Source organism: Colias philodice, chromosome 14, assembly GCF_061535455.1.
Source record: "Colias philodice isolate Cphi_HAF_F1 chromosome 14, ilColPhil1 Martin Lab GWU primary, whole genome shotgun sequence".
NCBI lineage: Eukaryota > Metazoa > Arthropoda > Insecta > Lepidoptera > Pieridae > Colias > Colias philodice.
In genome coordinates this window covers 6,075,397-6,096,110 of record NC_143099.1, presented here as the reverse complement: position 1 = coordinate 6,096,110, position 20,714 = coordinate 6,075,397, and the positions used below count along the sequence as shown (strand labels likewise).

General features: G+C 33.8%; 3 protein-coding genes across 6 annotated transcripts in view; 1 reads left to right on the top strand and 2 right to left on the bottom strand.

The window, feature by feature from the left end:
• The window catches only part of Girdin (protein girdin), a 362,727-nt gene that overhangs the window by 13,248 nt on the left and 328,765 nt on the right, over positions 1-20,714 (bottom strand). Inside the window, exon 8 of one of the 2 annotated variants that reach the window (XR_016316550.1) lies at positions 12,712-12,838. The exons of the other annotated variant lie outside the window; for it this stretch is intronic. The gene's annotated coding sequence lies outside the window, so the exon portion shown is untranslated. Of the gene's footprint in view, positions 1-12,711; positions 12,839-20,714 lie in introns of those variants that run through there. 2 annotated transcript variants of the gene reach the window in all.
• On the bottom strand, positions 803-10,919 carry Adck1 (aarF domain containing kinase 1). Its single transcript, XM_089703059.1, has 6 exons — positions 10,350-10,919; positions 9,537-9,947; positions 9,060-9,233; positions 3,447-3,647; positions 2,466-2,672; positions 803-1,753 (listed from the first exon to the last, which is right to left on the bottom strand). Exons 1-6 carry the CDS (start codon positions 10,788-10,790, stop codon positions 1,637-1,639), a joined length of 1,551 nt encoding a protein of 516 aa, XP_089559185.1. The 5' UTR covers positions 10,791-10,919; the 3' UTR covers positions 803-1,636.
• Positions 15,166-20,714, top strand: part of Dcr-2 (Endoribonuclease Dcr-2) — a 40,371-nt gene continuing 34,822 nt past the window's right edge. For 2 of the 3 annotated variants that reach the window (XM_089703039.1, XM_089703037.1), the window contains exons 1-7: positions 15,166-15,381; positions 16,172-16,306; positions 16,780-16,907; positions 17,216-17,326; positions 17,610-17,787; positions 18,299-18,422; positions 18,970-19,162. In XM_089703039.1, coding sequence (XP_089559165.1) covers positions 16,183-16,306; positions 16,780-16,907; positions 17,216-17,326; positions 17,610-17,787; positions 18,299-18,422; positions 18,970-19,162 — 858 coding nt within the window. In that variant the 5' untranslated portion in view covers positions 15,166-15,381; positions 16,172-16,182. Of the gene's footprint in view, positions 15,386-16,171; positions 16,307-16,779; positions 16,908-17,215; positions 17,327-17,609; positions 17,788-18,298; positions 18,423-18,969; positions 19,163-20,714 lie in introns of all 3 variants that reach the window. The other variant, XM_089703038.1, reaches the window with a different exon arrangement.

Sequence of the window (20,714 nt, the reverse complement as noted above, 5' to 3'; positions counted from 1 at the left end):
TTGATGCAACAGTTCTCGATTCTAATCGATTTTATAATCGAACAGAAAAATGATAATTTGAAGGAGCAATTTTTCAGAAAAAAAGGCATAGATTTTTTTGTCATTTAATACGACTTGACCTAGAACTTTTAAGTATTTTAATACAAAGGTACTAAAAATAAATATTATGACATGGACGCCATTAGTTAAAGTGTCATCTTGGGAGTTTTTTAAGAAAACTCCTTATTGCTTAGACTATGTCTGTTTTTTCAGTTTTCCAAGTAACCCGAACATAAAAGAAAAATGGATCGATGCAACGGGACATAAAGATTGATTGATTGACAGTTTCATTACTTTCTTTCGATGGCCTCTCTAGTACGTAGTACATGGTAACACAATGGGCATATGTAAGAAAAAGCTAAAACACATTAGTTTACTTGTTAGAATATTAAAAGGTTTATAACTTTATTTTATCATCCCTCTGTCTATGGTAATTATCATTTTTCTGTCTTGAATCGATTTAGTAATCGATTACGATTCATTTATTTGACTACCTAGACATAGATCTAGTTTATTTCGATTTACTTCGATGGGATAGGACGATACTAGAATCGCCGCGCGAGTGGCGTCCTAATCGATTAAGCGTAAAATGAAATTACCATCACTAAAAAGCGCTCGTGACGTCATAACGCGTCAAGGTCAGTACAAAAAATATGACACGCTTGGTTTTCATACAGATCGCGGTACTTGCGTAGTCTATCTATGTCTGTGGTCTCGATACTTTCACATGTGACATTAAGCATTTTTTGATGATGATGATGATTTCTGAAGGATATAAGGTAAACTAGCAATGGAATAAACGGCTGTTCCCATACTCGGTGCTAGATGATTTTAATATTTATTTTATTACAAACATTTAAAACACTTTTATTTATTTGAAAATAATTATGTAGTTAAATTAAAATAGAAATATTTTTCTGGAAAAGCCGTAAATTTTTTTGCGTGCATTTCAGAAGTTAAACCCTTAAAAAACTTTTTGATCCAAATGATCTTTCAATTTTGATACAGTATTTACATAAAAGCGCAAGATATTGAATTACAACAAGTTACAGTAAAAATTTAAACTAACAACAAATTTCTTGTGTTAATTTTGTGAACTACCCACTGTTTGTGCCAATATTAATTTTCCGTTGTCATGGTAACGACTCCTTTCTAACATTGGGTTGTTACCATGACAACGGGATTTAATTCTACAAATAATTATTTCAACGTAATAATTCAATCGATGGTACAGGAACTGGTACATTATCAATGAATATGGCGTATTTAATAAATACAATTCAGTTAAATTTCAAATGCAGTCTTGTATTCTAGCTTTAATTTGATTATTTCGATTCGTTAAAATAATTCCAACGATCAATTCAATAACTACCATTGAAACTTAAAAAAATATAGATTGGTTAGCGTTTATGATATTTTAAGAAATACATTACATTAACACATCTTACGCTGACGTTTACGTCATATAACCGTCGAAAACATTTAAAGCCAGAGTATAAAACTGTGAATGCGAATAGAGCTCAAAAACACTTATTTATAAAAGCAATTGGGCGTTTTCTATCACTCACGAACTTACACTTATTTTTGGTACAATTATCTACATAAAATTTACACTATGACGTATATTTAAATACAACCCGTAGAAATATAGAACGAATAATGACCATACATACTTAAGATTAAGGACTTGTCGTTTCATTTTCGATTGCTCGTTCTGTAACAAAAAAGAAACACCAAGTAAATAATTGCATTTCGAAAAAAACACAAAAAACAACTGCAATAAAAGTTTTTTTTTTATAAACGGCAGTCCAGAGGACTACTACAGCATTAGACCTCAAAATCATCTTTTCAGAAATTCCAGCAAAAATTTGACACACTTTTTGTAATATGGTCACATAATTTTATTTTATTAAGTACCACAGAAATACGGAAGACAATTTCAATGAAACTGAATTAATATTCAATGCACAAAATTTAAATGGACGACCTCGTATACACTTTAATGGTGTGCATTGAATACTTAAATATTTGTTTGGAACCCAATTGAGAACCTACTGTGCTTTTGTTAATTTATATTTTTGACAACAAATAATTTTCGTAGTTAATCGACTTCAAAAAAGGAGGAGAGTTTATGCTCCATATCATTATTATTTCACGCTCAGTAATTTCAGGTAAAAGCGAGAAGTTGTTCTATAATCGTTTAATAGGTTAGCGTTTACCAAACAAACAAATGCTTCACCTCAATAATATGCCTATAGATTATGGCGATATAATACCTAAAACCTTTTAACTTTTGAAAGAGTCGGTAAAGCGACATTTTAGAGGAAGTAGTATTAGAACAAAATTGACCATTCACTGTTAAAAATTTATGGTACGTGAATTTGAGTTAAGTTTGAGTATGAAAATGAGGCTGCGGTTTCACTCACCTTAACTTCAAGCTTGAATATGCTCTCCGTACAACATTTGGTCATGACTAAGAACCCACACATCTTGTCCTGAACGCTCAACGCATACTCTATACTTCTTATGAGGTCATTTGTCTTCATAACTAATAGCGCTTGTCTGTCCACGTGTTGTAGGCAATGTGTGACATGATGCAGGAAATTCGGTAACTCGTTTTGGAATGTTGATTTCTGGAAAGTTCGAGAAATAGATGGGTGAAAATTGGATTTAAAGAACTAGAAGGGACGGCGTGTAACTTTCAAGTAGTTAAACGTAGTTTAACTAACGTGAATGCGAATTAACCGAATAATGAATTTAGACAAACAAAATAATAAAAAACAGCTGCTACAACAAATTTCTTTGCCACTTATATCTAAATTAATAAATATTTTTCTACGAATCAGTGTGGCAACTATTGGTTAAAATGTATTATAGCGAATCTCAATTTAGATTTTTATGTTATTATTATGTTTAGTTGCATATGCAGATATCTACTAAATGTAAATAAAAGAACCCTTGAGAATAAAAATTTGAATAATATCAAAATTTTTATCATAATAATCCTTATGATGTATCATGCATTATAGTGTTATTTTTAAGTTGTTACTCGGATGTATGATTTAATCAATTAAACTCAGAATATCATACTATATTAACATATAAAATGGTATAACGCGAATCATGTAAAAAGAATGCTGCATGAAAGTGATGGGGTGTGTTCTGGCAATGGTTTTGACATGTGTCGAGTTTAGCACGAAATTTATTTGCTGCTTATTTTATTGTTGAAGTAGGCTCTCGAGTCGTGGCTTCGCAACTACATATTTGTTATTCTTATACCACCTCATAACACCAAATAGACCAATAAATCGCCAATGCGCAGCTTAACCGTCAGCGTTCTTTTTACATGACCCGACCTATATGGTATGTACCAAAACTATATTAACATAATAAAATTTATCTCATACCTCTCCAGAAGATGGTTTTGTGACATCAATTCCTTTCATAATAACGTCCCATGGCCTGCCGGTCACCATGCAAGCAAATAAGCCGTATAGATCCTCTCCTATGCCAAGATTCTTTGCGTAATTTTTGATCCCCTCTTTATCTCTTGCTATTATTGACAACCACAATTTGGAATAGTCGTAACGGAATTTCTCTGATAATTGCTGTAAAACAATATATTTTTAACAGAGCTTGTCAAAATAAACACTAAAGTAAGCTTCTTGATATTTTTTTTTTTTTTTTTTTTTTTTCCTCTAAACCTGCAATCTGCCTTATTAAGCATTAAGCTGGTGGTTAAAAGTTTTAATGTTGGCATGCATGGCAAACGCCCAGTGGCGTCTCCATATAATATTTTCTTTGATCATGGTGAGTCTGATTCTATGGTTGAAGGAGGTCTTGTGGAGCTCTCCGTTTTATGCGCTTAAAAGTGCGAGTGGGCTCCATCATGTTCCAGACAAGTATGTTGGGGTGATTTTTTATACGGCTTTTATATGTCTTAAGTTTCTTGAGAATTTCCTCTTTAACAGTTGGAATAAACAAGTCACGGTGAAGATGACAATTGCTAATGAACCACGGAGCTCGAGATATGATACGAAGTATTTTTGACTGGAAACGTTGTATAATTTCCAGATTAGAGTGAGCTGCAGTACCCCAAAGTTCAACTCCATATGACCAAATTGGTTTGAGGATAGACTTGTACAAAAGAAGTTTGTTGTTCAGTGAAAGGCCAGAGTTACGCGCCAAGAGCCAGTACAATTTGCGAAACTGTACACTAAGAGCTTTCCTTTTTGTAAATATATGTTTCTTCCATGTAAGACGTCTGTCCAAGTATATACCCAAGTAACGCACATCTTCTGACTGGGGAATTGTTATTCCGTTAAGTTGAACGGGTGGACAAGTATCGCGTCTGAGGGTAAATGTCACTTGCACCGACTTCGTTTCGTTGGCTTTTATTCTCCAGTCTTTCAGCCACACTGAGACATCATTTAAGCTTTGCTGTAACATTTTCGAGGCAGATACAGGATCCTCATGCATTGCGATGAGAGCAGTATCGTCAGCAAATGTCCCAACGAGAACATCTTCTTTAGTCGGTAAGTCATAAGTGTATATTAGATATAATACAGGACCCATTACGCTGCCCTGCGGAACACCAGCCTTAATTTCGTAGAGATTTGTTCTGTCGTCTCCATGCTTAACATAGAAGTGTCGTTGTTGAAGATATGACTTAATGATTAGGTAGAAGTTTATAGGTAAAGCTTGGAATATTTTATAAAGAAGGCCCTCATGCCATACACGATCGAATGCCTGCGAAATGTCCAAAAAAGCTGCTGAACAATATTTTTTGTGTTCGTATGCGTTATTAATCATCTCGACCAAACGATGGACTTGTTCAATCGTGCCGTGACCTTTGCGGAAGCCAAATTGATGGGTCGGTATTAAATCAGATTTGGCTAGCAGTGGAGCCAGGCGTTTCAGAATGAGAATTTCCAAGATCTTTGAGGCAACAGGTAGTAGACTTATGGGGCGGTAGGAGGAAACGTTTTCTGGAGCCTTTCCTGGTTTGGGAATAAGTATGATTTCAGCCACTTTCCACTGAGAAGGTATGTATTCTCTACGCAGTATAGCGTTATATATAGCAGTTAGTAAGTCAATGGCTACGGAAGGAAGTTCCTTCATGGCTTTAGTTGTTATTAAGTCATAACCAGGAGCTTTGTTCAAGCTAAGATTATTGATTGTGGAACGAACTTCACTTGCCGTGAACTTTTTTATGGGAGGTGAAAGCTGATGCGGTGTCGATAGAGCTTCTGTTACTTCAGATATCTTGCTAGAGCCGTCAGCAGAGTTCGGCGTGAACACTCGCGAAAGATGCTGAGCAAACAAGATTGATTTTTCAGCGTCACTTTTGGCCCACGTGCCATCATCCCGTCGAAGTGGTGATTGGAAAGATATTGGGCTTTTTAAAGATTTAGTTGTCTTCCACAAAGAGTAATCTGTTGCAGAGGTGGCATCTAGGCTGTGCAAGCGAGTCTCTATTTCTATGTTCCTGATGTCTTCTAGAGTGTTCTTAACTTTCTTCGCTAGTTTGTTAAATTTTTTCTTATCTTCTGGATGTCTAGAGGTATGCCACTGTTTTCTTGCCTGTCTCTTTTTAAGTATTAGTTCGGTTGCTATTTGTGGATACATGGGTATGATCTTAATATCTTTGTGTTTGGGCGTAGCTTTCCAGGCAGCAGTTTGAATGCAATTGTTAAATCTCTCAACAGCTGTGGTTATATCGTCATCTGATTTCAAGGGTATATGTTTATCTATTGTGCTGACTATAATTTCTCGAAAGTATTCCCAGTTAGTTCTTCGAGAATGAATCCTGCAAGGTTTTGTTACTTCCACAGGCTCATTATACAGTACGGCTATGACAGGTGTGTGATCAGACGATAGTTCGTATGTAGATTTGCAATGTAGGGAAGAGATGGGAAGACCTTTCGTTACGAAAAAATCAACCAGGTCAGGATTCTTCTTTGGATCGGAAGGCCAATATGTCGGTTTTCCAGTAGATGTAACGCATAGGTTAAGTTGCTCGACAGCTTTCTTTAGTTCCCGACCCTTCGTAGTAGTGGTTCTTGCGCCCCAGTCAGTATGTTTGGCGTTATAGTCCCCCGCTGCAATGAATCTATTGCCGAGTTGATTGAAGAAAGACATATATTGCTCAGCTTTTAGGTTGTGCTTTGGGGGTATGTAAAGCGCTGAGACCAGTATTGGGCCACTTGCACTCTCAATAGAGATGGTGGTGGCTTGAATTTCATTAGTGCTTATTGGATTGTGGACGTAGTGTTTGACATTGTCCCTGACTAGTATTGCAGAACCTGCATGAGCTCCGCCATCAGGGTGGTTAGTGTGATACAATTTGTACCTTGGCACTTGGAAGTGGGATTTGACGGTAAAATGCGTTTCAGAAATAAGCATAAAATCAATTTGATGAGTTTGCAAAAAATATATTAGTTCTTGAGTATGATTTGACAGCCCATTTGCATTCCACAAGCCGAGGATTATGGGTTTAAATATACTTAGTTGCGGGGGGGCACGGTGGGCCGCCTGCCTCCCGCCTGAATAAAATCCTCGCAACTGCCTTGATTTGTCGTTTGCGATCGCCAGTCGGATATTACACTTAGCAAAAGGCTTGTCATGTTGTTCAATTGTTGCATCATTTGTTTAAGCATATCCAAGAGTTCTTTAATGTCATTATTGGTTTCATTGGACTTTCCAGTTTGTTGGGTTTGAGTTTTAGGCAGATTAGGATCCTGTAGCGGAGGAGCGTGAGTTGCAACTGTTACATGCTGAGGTTTGTAAAGCCTTTGGTTTTGTGGTTTCTTATTCAGACCGTTGCGAACGACGTCAGCATATGGCTGAATTGGATGTTGGACTTGATTAGAAGTAGGGATGTTCAGATCTTGTTGAGGAGCTCTGACTCGAAGAGCAGGGTATTTCTTTTTCTGAAGCTCCTTGAAGACAGAGCAGCCTTTATAGTTCGCAGGGTGATTTCCATCGCATAAAGCGCATTTGACGTCATCCGATCGATCTTTACGCGCACATGTGGACGATGCATGATTTCCGGCGCATTTAATGCATCTTGGACAACGACGACAATAGGCTTTTGTGTGTCCGTAATCAAGACAATTGGCACACTGAGGTATAGTCCGTTTTGGTTTTGGTGGTTCAAACTTTACGCGACAATATAGCAGGTTTTTAATTTTATAAATATCTTTATTATTTGAGCTAGGTTGGAGTTCGACTACAAACATATGCAACGGGGTTTTGGTCAATGCTTGTTTGATATTCCAGATATTAGTGGTGATGTGCCCCAGCTTTGCCAATGCTTCTTTAATATCATCAGTATCAGTCGATGGATGTATGTTCTTCAGTATGACTTTAAAGTTCCGTTCTTGTTTGGGTTTGTAAGTAAAATATTCTGTGCCCTTAGCATCTAGTTCATTGACAATGATCCTGTACGCGTCTGTTGTTGCTGGTTGAATTTTTACCTGATCCTTGGGTAATACTTTAATTTCAAAAAGATCTTTCACGGTTTCGTCCAGCAATTTTATTAAGGGACGAATATTATTCACTTTGTCGATGAATATAGGTGGAGGTTTTGGTATCCTTTCTGTTGGCTGGGGTTGATGGTCCTCTTTTTCTACATCGTTATCGAGCATAGAGAAGGAATTGTGTGTGGGTGTCGGCTGGCTTAGCCAGTATGTGCTGATTTTAGACTGTTTTTGGCTTCTATCTGCTTCGGGACTATTTCTTTGTCTCTTGCGATTTTGAATTTCAGTCCACTTAGAATTATCCGGGTTTTCATTGTCGTTAGTTATATCAGTAATGTTTTGGCTGCAATCAGTGAGGGATTGCGATCTTGGTCTATTGAAGAGACTAGGGTGAAAAATTTGTTGTGTAAGCCTTTTTTGATTGGTTTGGGTTAGGATAGATGATTGATTAGATGATTCCATTTTAGTTCCCACGAGTAGGGCAAATATACAGGTCACACAACCGGGTTACTCCCATTCCGGTCATGAAGGCTTACTTCAACTTAATTTTTTTTTTTTTTTTTTTTTTTTTTTTTTTTTTTTTTTTATATTTATTATTCTTAGAAATATTTTTAAAAGTTAATGAAATTTATCTTCTATTATTATTAATTTAAATAGTGGCAACACAGAGAATATTGTCTATGGATTTTCATAACATGTCAATGTCATGTCATTTTCACTTGACAGTAAAAATGTTAGGTGTAATATTGAGGGTAGTCTGTAGATTGCAAACAGTTAAAAGTGTCACTATAAAGTTTTAGCACTAGTTTTTTTTACGAAAAACACAACACTTTCACTGGATAACAATCACACATGTACTTCAGGTTGTCTTTTCCACTTTTTTCACTTTTGAACGACATAAACTAGAATATTTCCCGTAGTAACGATTTTATATTCACGAGAGTATGTTTTCATGGTTATGACAGTTGTGACAGTATAACATAACATAATTGATATTTGAATATGCTTTTATGCGACTGTTACACTCCAACAGGCACAGCTATGTGATGCTATGCAATAGCTTTACCGCGGCAGTCCTCGAGTGCCACACATTTTTTTTTATTAATTTGATACACAAAAATAAAATGAAAACTGATAGACTTAGATAAAAAAAAACTTTGATTGTATAAAAAACAGATAAAAATAAATAATATAACAAAAAACTGAACATCAAAATCAACATAATCTTAATATATATAAATCTCATGTCACAATGTTTGTCCTCAATGGACTCCTAAACCACTTAACCGATTATAATAAAATTCGCACACCATGTGCAGTTCGATCGAACTTGAGAGATAGGATAGGTTTTATAGTTTGGGGTTTAATAAATTAAATCCCACGGGATTTCCGGGATAAAACCTATTTCCCGTGGGAAAGGGAACTATGCGGGGTTTTCTCTGAAAACGCGGGCGGAAAGCTAGTTAACAATATGACATTGTATTCAGATGACAGCATCAGTTAATGAACAATATAAAGAACAAAATTACAACAACTTACTGCATATAGTCCATGATCTAAAAGGAAAACTGTAACATCCTTGTCTCCTGGATCTTTTCTTACTATAATATTGCCTGGATGGGGGTCGCTGTGTACGAAACCAGTGACAAATATCATGTGTGAATACAGGTCTCCTAGTTTTGTGCACAAGTCTGTTCGGCTAATGCCATGACCCTAGAATAATGTTGACATTTTTTTTTATAAAAATAAAATACTTAAAATAATTACAGTTCCGTATCTTACTGAATTGCTGATGAAAATGATAATGTGTAATGATGATGATGATTTCTTGTTTCATCAAATCACAAAAATATCTAAAATTAAAATTTCTGTAGGTTAACTAAATCTCCATTTATGAATTTTGTAATTTGCATTATGTTCATTCAGCTTTTTTTTATAACAACTGTTCAAAATAATATCTAACTATGAATAAACTTTGTACTATAAACATCAACAACAGCAAAATTTTCTACTTACATCAATATATTGAGTGTCATTAACCTGACCCCCTGTCACATACTCCATAACCAGCACCCTCTCTGAACAGTAATCCCAAAAAATCTTTGGCACTTTCAGCCATGTATAATTCTTAAATAACTCGGCAACCTTTTCCGAATTTCTGCCTTCCTCTAAGAAATTTAGTTCTTTGGCTATATTCTTTTTTGTTTCCTCAACGAGCCAATCCATTTGAAAGTCGGGGAATACTTTCGACATGACGTTAATTAGAAATTCCATCCAAGCTAAGTCAATAGAAATGTTTTTTCGTACATAATGGTGTTGGACTTTTACGGCCACTTCTCTGCCGTCTTTTAATCTCGCTCTATGAACTTGTGCAAGAGATGCTGTACCTAAAGGCTCAGGATCAAATTCCACAAATAACTCTGAAGGCTAGAAGAAAAATAGTCAAGTATGAGGAAAACTCCTTTATATATGTTAAGAGGAAAATTTATTAAGCTTGTTCACTGCATAACAACATACATGTTTTAAAGAATGAAGGTCAATAATGAATAATAAATTGTGTTCAGAAAATATATTGAAATATTGCATAACATTGCATTAATGTGCAACAATGCGATAATAATTATGCAATGTAACATTTAAATATGCAATCCATTATTAATATGTTTAAATATTCTTCACAAGAAATTTCCAATAAAGATTTAATCATATAAAAAAATAACACAGTAATAATTGTATTTGTTAACATTTAAGTAGATGAGTTTATATTTATATTATTTGACACAATGTCTAAATATTAAATTAGTAATTTGAATCATATGAATTACTTACATCCTTTTTTAATTCATCTTTAATAACTTTATACAATTCTTCTACAGTATTCCTAGGTGCATCTTTGTGTAAAACCCTCATAGTTGATACATATTCAGAGGGCAGCAAATAATCGAGGGCACCGACGTGCTGCCCAACTTTAATGTACACACCTTTATTAGTTTTACATAATTCAAGCAGTTTCTCTGCCCCTGCTTTATGAGCATCGCTTTTTACTTGCAAGTACTCTTTAGATTCCTTGTCCCATTCTTGACTGTAAAGCATAGATTTGTATATCCTTCCGATATCTAATGCGGTACGTGCTGCCCTAGTATGTCTCACAACAGCAAGGGAATCATAATCACCGTCAGTATACACTGATGTAACAAAAGCTCCGCTACCTATGGCCACACTCCCATACAGCCCATACTTCACAACACGTGACACGTTTCTTATTAGCATGTTGCAGTTTTTAATAAATGTTTCACATAGTCTTCTTTATGTTTTATCCTATAACTTTTTAATTAAAGAATAAACGAATTATCAGCAACAACGTCACCGACCTATCTGTCGATTGACCAAAGTCAAATTGAATTTGAATTTGAACTTTGAAGTAGGTACATAATAAATTAAAATGACATTGATATTTGAAACGGCATAATTTACTGACACATGTCAAGTGTCACTTAAATATGCCGCTCGTGTTGGCCATGAAAGAAGTCCCGTAGAACCACAGGTAGAACCCGTAAAACCGGGGCTGCTGATCGTCTGCAAGATCCACGCAAGATCGGTTATAAGGCCAAACGTCGTAAAATAATGTTTCCAGTATTATTTATTTCAGGGGAATAATAAAACGTGCGACTAAAAAACTGGGGCCGTATTATGACCTCTTATTTCCAGACAATTTACGCCCTGAATTACCTACTCTGCCCACTATAGTATTTTTCAATGAGTGATTTTTTATTCAACACCTCCTATATGATAAAATGCCGCTGAGTTTAAATAAATCATATTAAGCCAAATAAGGAAAAAAGGAAGGACGTAATATTGTCACTCAAACAAATATAGGGTCGCTCAAATATTATGAAGCTGCTCATTTTGCCTTTTAAGTAACTCAAATGAATGTTAATTTTTCATCGTTCGCAGTCTGTCGCTCACCTAAACATTGTGTGAACTGTGAAGCCTAGTAATGGCGGCGACACATCCATGTGTGTGTGCCAGGTTGATTGCCAGATGCAATAAAATTACCCCACACTTTAGTATTTTTATTTTTCAATTTGATATACTTTTTATATTGTGTACTCTAACTATTAGAACCTATGTATAAATACAATTACTATTTAGCTTTGACAAATCAACCACTGGACGCGAAACCAAAGGAAAATGTATGAAAACTTGTTCAACCAATATTGGGGGGAGGAGAGGTAATGTCTCTTTAATGGGGAATATTCATGTTTTTCTTTTTTGTCTAAAATTAATAGTTTACTATTTTATAACGTAGAAAAAAATATTAATGGGCTTCAAAATACTCTAGATATTTTAAAAAAATGAAATTTAAAACTTAAAAAATTTAAGCAGTTCAAACGCTGCCATTTTGCGCGCTCTTTGCGTGACGTCACATGACACGTTATTTAGTGTTTACTGGTTTACTGTGGAGTGATGAATACAATGTCGTGTCAGATGACGTCACATTTTGTTCGATCAATGGTGGCGCGTTTTGGAAGTTTGAATTTCGCTCCCTTATTTTTCACTTTTTGAATATTATTATAGGGGTTTAAATAATAAGTAAATAAAAAAAAAATCCTTTTCATTATAATATTAAGTTAATAAGTATTCGAGAAAAAAATATTTTAGGCCATTTCAAATTTTATGCATATTCCCTATTATTATTAAAATAAATAAAATGTCAGTTTATAACCAAACAAATAGGAAACATGCTTCATACGATTTCAGTATACATATACTTGAAATTTTCAAATTAACTGTCTTATAACAGATGTCATGTATTAATTGGCTGTGATTTTTTTTAAATATGGTTGTTATATAAGGGTTAGCATAGTATACATGTTTTTGTGAGAAGAAAATGCAAAAACAAATTTGCAATTTGTATCAAATTATTTTATCGATTTAACTTTACATCAACTCCCCGACTTTTGGGAAAATGAAATTTTGAAATAATGGCAACACTATGGCAACAGCTGTCCTGATGCTCAGAGCAATAATAGGTTTATTGCTCTGAGTCCTGATGACAATGGCGGCTGTATTTTTTTCTATAAATTTTGCCGTAATAATTTTGTCATTAAAACATAAAAGAAATAACTTGCTTCCCTGTGGAATGTAATCCCCTATGTTTTGTTATTTATTCTAGCTCAAGACGTAATGGCGGCCGACTAGCTTACTATGGTTAGAGTGTGTGAGTGTTCATTGTCTTTACACGATCGCTAGCTTACTATGGTGGCTTCACGTTGTTTGTTCGTAAAACGGCGTCCGTCTTTTTTTATACGTCCATGCTTAGGATAACACTGGTCTACAAAAAAAATTTTTTCGTACTCCTTATTTTTGTAAGTATTTTTGCATTGAGATAATATTAATATGGAGCAGACACCACGAACAAAATCTGTGCGCCAAGCGCGGCGGCGCGCGAATGACGGCTAGACAGTCATAGATTATGCGATGTCACTGACTCACCGCTATAGAGGCGACACTTTGTTTCATTCTGTCTATTTTATTGGGTGCCACTCCTTACATGCACGTTGACTTGAAATTTTCTTTGTACTTACTTAATATTTATTTTAGATATAAACTTTGATTTTACTACGCGGGGCTAACAATATCTGGCATATAATATAGGATGAGGAGGTTCAGTCAGGGCTATGGGAAGTTTCATTCCTTACAAATTGAGCCTTTTTTAGAAAAAAAATAAAAGCCGTGTAAAAATTGTGTTTATTTATATTTAGTTCATCATCCTCAGAACATGTTCCCGGCTCAGAAATTGCTTGTATTGTTCCAGTACTATTGTAGCACACCTTCGGCTAAAATAAATATAATAATAATAATGTTAGTGATGGCTAAAATAATATTTTATTTGTTATACAAATCCGTAAAATTTTATTATTATTACTAACATCAATACAAGGAACAGCAGACTTCTTTAGAAAACGCCTTCCCGCTTTTGTGGTATATTTATCCTCATCGCGAAAATGCAATGAACAGACGCAAGTTCTATCGGATGGTAACCAGGTTTCTTCACTGCGGTTGTTTTGGACAAATTTTACCCATTTTTCCCTTTCTTCACGGCCCAGACATGGAAACCTTGAATAGAAAAAATATTAATCTCTGAATCTGGTCCGCCCCGGCTTCGCCCGTGGTACATATTTCGCAATAAAAAGTAGCCTATGTTTTTTCTCAGGGTCTAAAGATTGTCTGTGCCAAATTTCATCAAAATCGGTCCAATAGTTTATGAGCCTATTCATTACAATCAAACAAACAAACAAAGTTTTCCTCTTTATAATATTAGTGCAGATAAATAAATAATAATTCAATTATACGTTCAAGTCAGTAGCTTATACAATATCAATTAAAATTGATTAAAATCAATTAACAAAAAAAATTGGTGATTAAGTAATTGATTTTCATATTTCATGATTTCACCTTTTTTCAATTAACAACCAGTCTATGCTTTTCTAAATATGTAAAATTATTATTTTATACTATAAAAATATACGCCAGCAAATATTACTAACAACACTTATTTCATGCCCAATGTCATATCTTAAATTTTTAATCTATGACAAATGACGCAAAAATATGTCGCCCGCCAAAAATTTTGTTCTAACTAAGTTTTAAAAATTATTATCTAGTTACTTACTGATTGAAAAGTTATTCCTTTGCACTTTTCCGTATTATTAATTGTATTATTTGTGCAATATCGTAACACACACGTAGGCATATTTGATGCGTTTCACTTTAAAACAAATAAAAAATGAGCGTGACGTTCGCGCCAATGAGCGAGCAAGCGACTGAGTGCAGTTACGCCAGATGACGTATGTTGAGCGGAACATAAGTGGTGTAGGCGGTATCGTCTCCATATTAATATTATCTCAATGGTATTTTTGCCATATTTTTGCACAAGATGGAGCAAAAAAATATATAACATTTTTTTTTTTTAATTTTTAGTTCATTCGATTCCTAGGTACTCGAAGCAAGTGAATTTTCTAAAATCTTTGAATGTAGATCTATTTGTTTATTTAAAATGATAGGAATGTTTTTTCCTTTCGGCAAAATTTGCTATCTCCAGTATTAGTACTTTCCCTCCAGGGCTCATCGAAAATTTCCACTTAGGACAAACTTTGGAAGTTGTATTTCATATTCGTTTGCATACATTAAAATAAAAATTAAATCGGTATTTTTAACGAATCCCTATAAGTACTTCTTTTTGCAATGTAAAAAGAAATAACACTTCGAAAGCGTCAATTAAAACCTGACACGTAAGCAATGTATTGTTTATGGACGGGCTCTTACCGAATGGTATGTCGACAACAAGATATTTAATTTTTTTCTATTGGCATACTGCTACTTTTATCCATTTCATGCATTAACAAGACGCCAATATGAAGGATAAACTGTTTGAAAAATTGTTAAGACCTGATATATAGTATTAAGATTGCAGAATGTAAAGTTTAAAGTCATAATCGATTAAATTTCTAATTATATTTGTTATAGAAATAATAAAAAGTTTATTTAAAAAAAAAATATTTGATCTTATTCGTAAAACCAAACGTTATTGAAATTGGTCAAATGTCATGCTATGATATGACTTCAGACTTTGTCACTCTAAGTAGATTGGCGGAAGGACCGGCGGAAGAAGTTTGATTTTTTTTCAAAAAATTGAAAACATTTACAACAACATTAGTAGGTAGTTACATTATTACAAGTTGGAACTTGACACTTGTCCTCCCCCAGTCCCCACTTTACACTAGACATTGTCGGAGCCCCTCTATTGAGTGAAGAAGAAATTGGTCTCATTGAGAAAGAGAAGTTGGTAGTTGCATCAGTAAGTATTACATTTAAGTTGCACATAATATTATTACTTATATATTTTTACAACACTGCAAAAAAATATGAAATAGGCGAAAAATTATATTTGTTATAAATTTTTATTAGGTACTTTAAAATTTGTTTTATTTAAACTCAACTTATTTTATTTTGAAACATATTTCAATATAATATGAGATAAGTATAAATTTTGTTCAAAGCTTCTTATTTAAATAACCCGTTTTACCCTGATTTATTAAGACAATAGGAAAGTATGAAGGTAAGTACAGAATTATTTTTGAACAGAAATAATATTATTCTATTTTTGTACATAACTTATGACAAAGAGAATTTAACTATATTATAATGGAATAAAATACAATTGAATGCATGCATAATCATATTATATGGATTTATGATTTTTCATAGTCCTAAAAATATTTGGAACTTTAAATAGATTAATAAACAACTGTTTCATCATATTATGACATAATAACTTATTGATAATATGTATAATATATTACTGAGAGCCAAAATGTTATTATTGTTAATGCAGGTGGAAAAATGTTATGGGTCCTGGAGGAGAAGTAAAAATTTAAAGAAAATTTTAATATTGAAGTTAGCCAATTTTGTTGAAAGGGAACCTTCCTTTATTTACAAATATAAATAGAACTGCATTTATTTCTGGTCAATGTAAGTGAATTTGTGATTTTTTTTCTTCCAGGGCCTATGAAAATTTTCACCCTGTATATACAAACCTATGTAACATTTTTTTTTATATTTTAATATAATTATGAAATATATTGAAGGTCTTTAAGATATGTCTAAAGAATATGAAATGGATTCCTATGATGATGACCCAAGTGAGATGGAACCTAGGCTGTATCAAACACAACTAGAAGAAATTGCAGTTAAAAAGAATACTATCATCCATTTGCCAACAGGTAATAATGAAAATCTATTGCAATCCATATATACTTTAAACTTATGTTTCAGGACATTTTTCACACAGCACAATATGATCCCATACTAGGCTCTTTTTTGTGTTATAAATAAATAAAAGTTTAAATAACAAATTATGAAATTTTAAGAAAATTTTCATGTAGAATTTTTAGGAGATTATGATGCGTATGAACAATAAAGTGTTGAAGAATTCTTCAATGAAATCATAGAATTGAGTGAGTTTTCTTTGTGATGAATTAGCCATGGTCATTAAAGAATTATTCCTAATTGTGCATTCAAGTCTTCAAAAATGTAATCAACTACCTATGCCTAACTTTTCCCCTGTGACCTTAAGAGGTAAACAGATGATGGATGTTTGTATTAATTACAGTAAATTTATCAGCAGAAACAGGTAAAAACTCATAGCAAATTCTAATATTATTAATGAAATAAAAGTGTCATTATTTTATAACAGGATCTGGAAAAACTTTCATTGCCGTGAAATTAATCAAACGATTCATGAATGCCCTAAAAAAGCCATGGGGTGAGGGAGGAAAAAGGACTTTCTTTCTTGTAAACACTGTGCCCTTGGTGAACCAACAGGTACTGTAAATGTTTGAAGAACTTCTTTTGTATTTTTCTTTGTGGGGTATATACAGGGTTTCTCATTAATTGTGGATAATAGAGAGGGATGGTAATCACCTATCCATATCCAAAAAAATGTAATGCTTTAGAAGTCAATGCGTAAAAGAGAGACAAAAAGCTATTATTATACAAATTTCTTCATTGTACTTCAGAACCTTGATGAACATTGGTAACTGTTACAAGTTATAGTAGATGTTTTTGAGTACTTAAAGATCAAGTAGGAGAGCCTTATGAGTTTTACTTATGTGACTTGTTTTATTTTTCAGAAAGTAGTTATTCTAAGAAGTTGCCCTTTGGAAGTGGGCGGCTATAGTGGTGAAGATAGGGTGGATTTCTGGAAAAAAGCCAAATGGGACAGTGAACTTTCCAAGTATCATGTGAGCTTTATTACTTATTTATAATTGAATACATATATATATTTCTCAAAAATGTGGAAATTTTACTAAACCGTCATGACTTGACACTATCACTAGCTATACTGTATTGTCCTTAAGGAACTTAGAATTTATTTACTATTATTAAATAATTGGTGAATGCACATTTATTATGGTAAAAAATGAATCCCTTTCTTACTACTCTACCAAAATTTATTGTAAATTCTGACATAAAACATAAAATATTCTTTACTAAATACACTTTACTAACTTTAAAATGTTACAGGTTATTGTAATGACCAGCCAAATATTGAATGATATGCTCACACATCAGTACATAAGGATTCAAGATATAAACTTGATCATATTTGATGAATGCCATCATGCTGTGGAAGATCATCCAATGCGGCAGATTATGAAGCATTTTGAAGCTTGTCCTATTAATGAACAGCCGAGAATTCTAGGTAAATATCTCTACTATTGTTAGGCAAAAGTACATCTGTGTATCTGTTTCTTTTTTTGGTCTCCGTTCCTAAACTTTAGAGTAGTAAAATACCATAAAATGCGAGGGAAAGCGCGGGTGCAAAGCTTATATGAAACTAGCGGTCCGCCCCGGCTTCGCCCGTGGTACATATTTCGCAATAAAAGGTAGCCTATGTTCTTTCTCAGGGTCTAAAGATTGTCTGTGCCAAATTTCATCAAAATCGGTTGAGAGGTTTATGCGTGAAAACCATACATACATACATACATACATACATACATACATAATTACAAACTTTTCCTCTTTATAATATTAGTATAGATATGGCCATATCGCTTTTTCGTGATTCGTTACCGTATCTGTTGTTTCTGCAATACATTTTCTTATTCAATATTATTAAGAACGTGTTGGGTTATTTTCATTTAATATTAAAATCATTCTCTAATTCTCTATATATTTTTAATTTTTATCCATTTATTAATTTATTCTTGTAGGTTTAACAGCAACTTTGTTGAATTCCAATGTCACATTGAATAAAGTTGAAAAAACTCTACAAGACCTCGAAACAACATTCCATGCCACAATCGCAACTGTAAATGAAATGGGAGAGGTTTTAAAGTAAGTTTTTATTTTCTACTAGCTTTCCACCCGCAGCTTCGCCCGCGCAGTCAAAGAAAAACCCGCATAGTTCCCGTTCCCGTGGGATTTCCGGGATAAAACCTATCCTATTTCCCGGGGTAAAAAGTAGCCTATGTCCTTTCTCGGATATCAAAATATCTCTATAAGTACCAAATTTCATACAAATTGGTTCAGTAGTTAAGGCGTGATTGAGTAACAGACAGACAGACAGAGTTACTTTCGCATTTATAATATATAATAGTATGGATTTTTTGTTGTATTTAATAATAATTAAGTGACTGTATATGGCAATTTCTTTTATATTATAATTGCATGATTGTATTCTGATACAATCATGCAATTATAGTAAAGTTAAAAATAGCCTTTTCTTCATTTTTCGTGCTTATAAGTGAGATGCTGACAGGTAATTGAAGTTACTAGAAAGGAATAAATACAGATCACTGTAGTAGTTACTTATACCAAGTACTAATTTATTTTATCTGTTCCTATAAAATTTTCTAATTCAAATTTTATGTCAACTTTTCAGATATTCAACAAACCCGGAAGAGAAGATAATATATTACAAAGCTCCTAGTCCAACAAGAGCTGTCTTAGATGCTAAGGCAATGTTAAATGAGCTAATAATTTTGATACGCAGCATCAAATTACCTAAAATTCTTAAAAATTCATGTATGCCATTGCGTAAGGATCAAATGGATATAACGGGCGATCCTAATAAGGTATTTTTTAAAGTGAAACTTTTATTACATCGTCTCAAACTTTTTGGTCTGTGTAGCGCATGTCGCGTGACGGTCGGCTGCCGAGTAGGTATAAAGCAGTGTTCAGAACCGTACGATAAGTTTCACTTTTACCGTGGTTTCATAAAACCACACAACATTTTTTTTCTTATATTTTACGTATTAACTTATTTAGGTCTAAGTGGGCATTGTGAATGAGGTCTACTGAACTTGTGCTGTAACAGACAAAGGAACTTTATTTTTCTTTATCTAAAACACATATAACGCACCCGGCTTCGCACAGGTGCAATGCTGATACTATACATGTAAACCTTCCTCTTCAATTACTATGTATTAAAAAACAACATCAAAATCCGTTGCGTAGTTTCAAAGATATAAGCATACACAGGGACAGAGAAAGTGACTTTGTTTTAAACTATGAAGTGATGTACAGTACTCCAAAAGTGATAATGCGCATAGAAATCTTTGTCGTCCAAAGACGATATACAGGGTGTAATCGTTAAGTGTGCACAAGCGATTATTCCGTAACTATTGCAGATATCAAAAAACTTTAAACTGATATCGAAAGTACTTAACCTAATGAGTAAAATGGCCATAATAAATTTTTAAAAATAAAACGAGAAATAACCAAAAATGTTACATTAAACGCTCCCATACAATTTATTTCCCATACATTTTGTATTCATAGTAGATTTTCGAAGTGACGTCCTTATTGTGCAATACAATGAGGAGGTCTATTTACAGTTTCTAAATGAACTTCCCTCCAAATTTGCGAAGTAATTAAAGCAGAAAACCAAAAAAACAAAAAAAAAGCTAAAATCTTTCATATTAAATGTATAGGTTGATCCAAAAGTAATGATAATTGGGTATTTCCTGTGCACATAAAAATATAAAATAAATGTTTTATGCTTGCTCATGTAATCACTAAGTTATCACAAAAAAATTATATCTACAGGCCACGTTTCCAAGTATTAACATTAATTTTAATGTGAACAGTGCGAGCCAGAATGTTTCCCGACGAAAAGAAGAAACAACGATTCGACATTTAGAGGATGAATTTCTAAATTTTTAATGAGATCAGGATAATTTTTTGTCACGATTTGTGACCATGGGCGTTACCTGGGTTCACCATGTTTATGCTGAAACCAAGGAACAATCAATGGCCTGGATGCGAGCTTCCAAAGTGACGGTGAAGATTTTCAAAGTGAAAATTAGTGGGATAGATTAAAGCCGTAGTTTTTTGGGACGCTGAAGAAATGTGGAATATTTTAAGAAGGTAGCCACTACTACACAGGGCTCTTACTACACAGACCAAATTAAAAGATTGCGGGTAGGTTAGTAAGAAAAAGAAACATGGCAAACTTCGGTCTTGAATGTTGGTTCACCAAGACAACGCACCAGATCACAAAGCGTCAGTTGCGATGGCTGCCAATCAAAAATCGGCATTGAAAATGCTTGAACACCCACCCTGTTTGTAAGATCTAGCTCCTAGTTAATTCTATCTCTTACCTCGGCACAAGAAACACCGTCGATA

Excerpts from the sequence above, each read along its gene's own strand:
- Adck1 (XM_089703059.1), bottom strand. The coding sequence starts at position 10,790 with ATGCTAATAAGAAACGTGTCACGTGTTGTGAAGTATGGGCTGTATGGG. Across the intron at positions 9,948-10,349 it reads AAGATGAATTAAAAAAGGAT|CCTTCAGAGTTATTTGTGGA; the intron begins GTAAGTAATTCA and ends TTTTTCTTCTAG. Across the intron at positions 9,234-9,536 it reads ATGACACTCAATATATTGAT|GGTCATGGCATTAGCCGAAC; the intron begins GTAAGTAGAAAA and ends ACATTATTCTAG.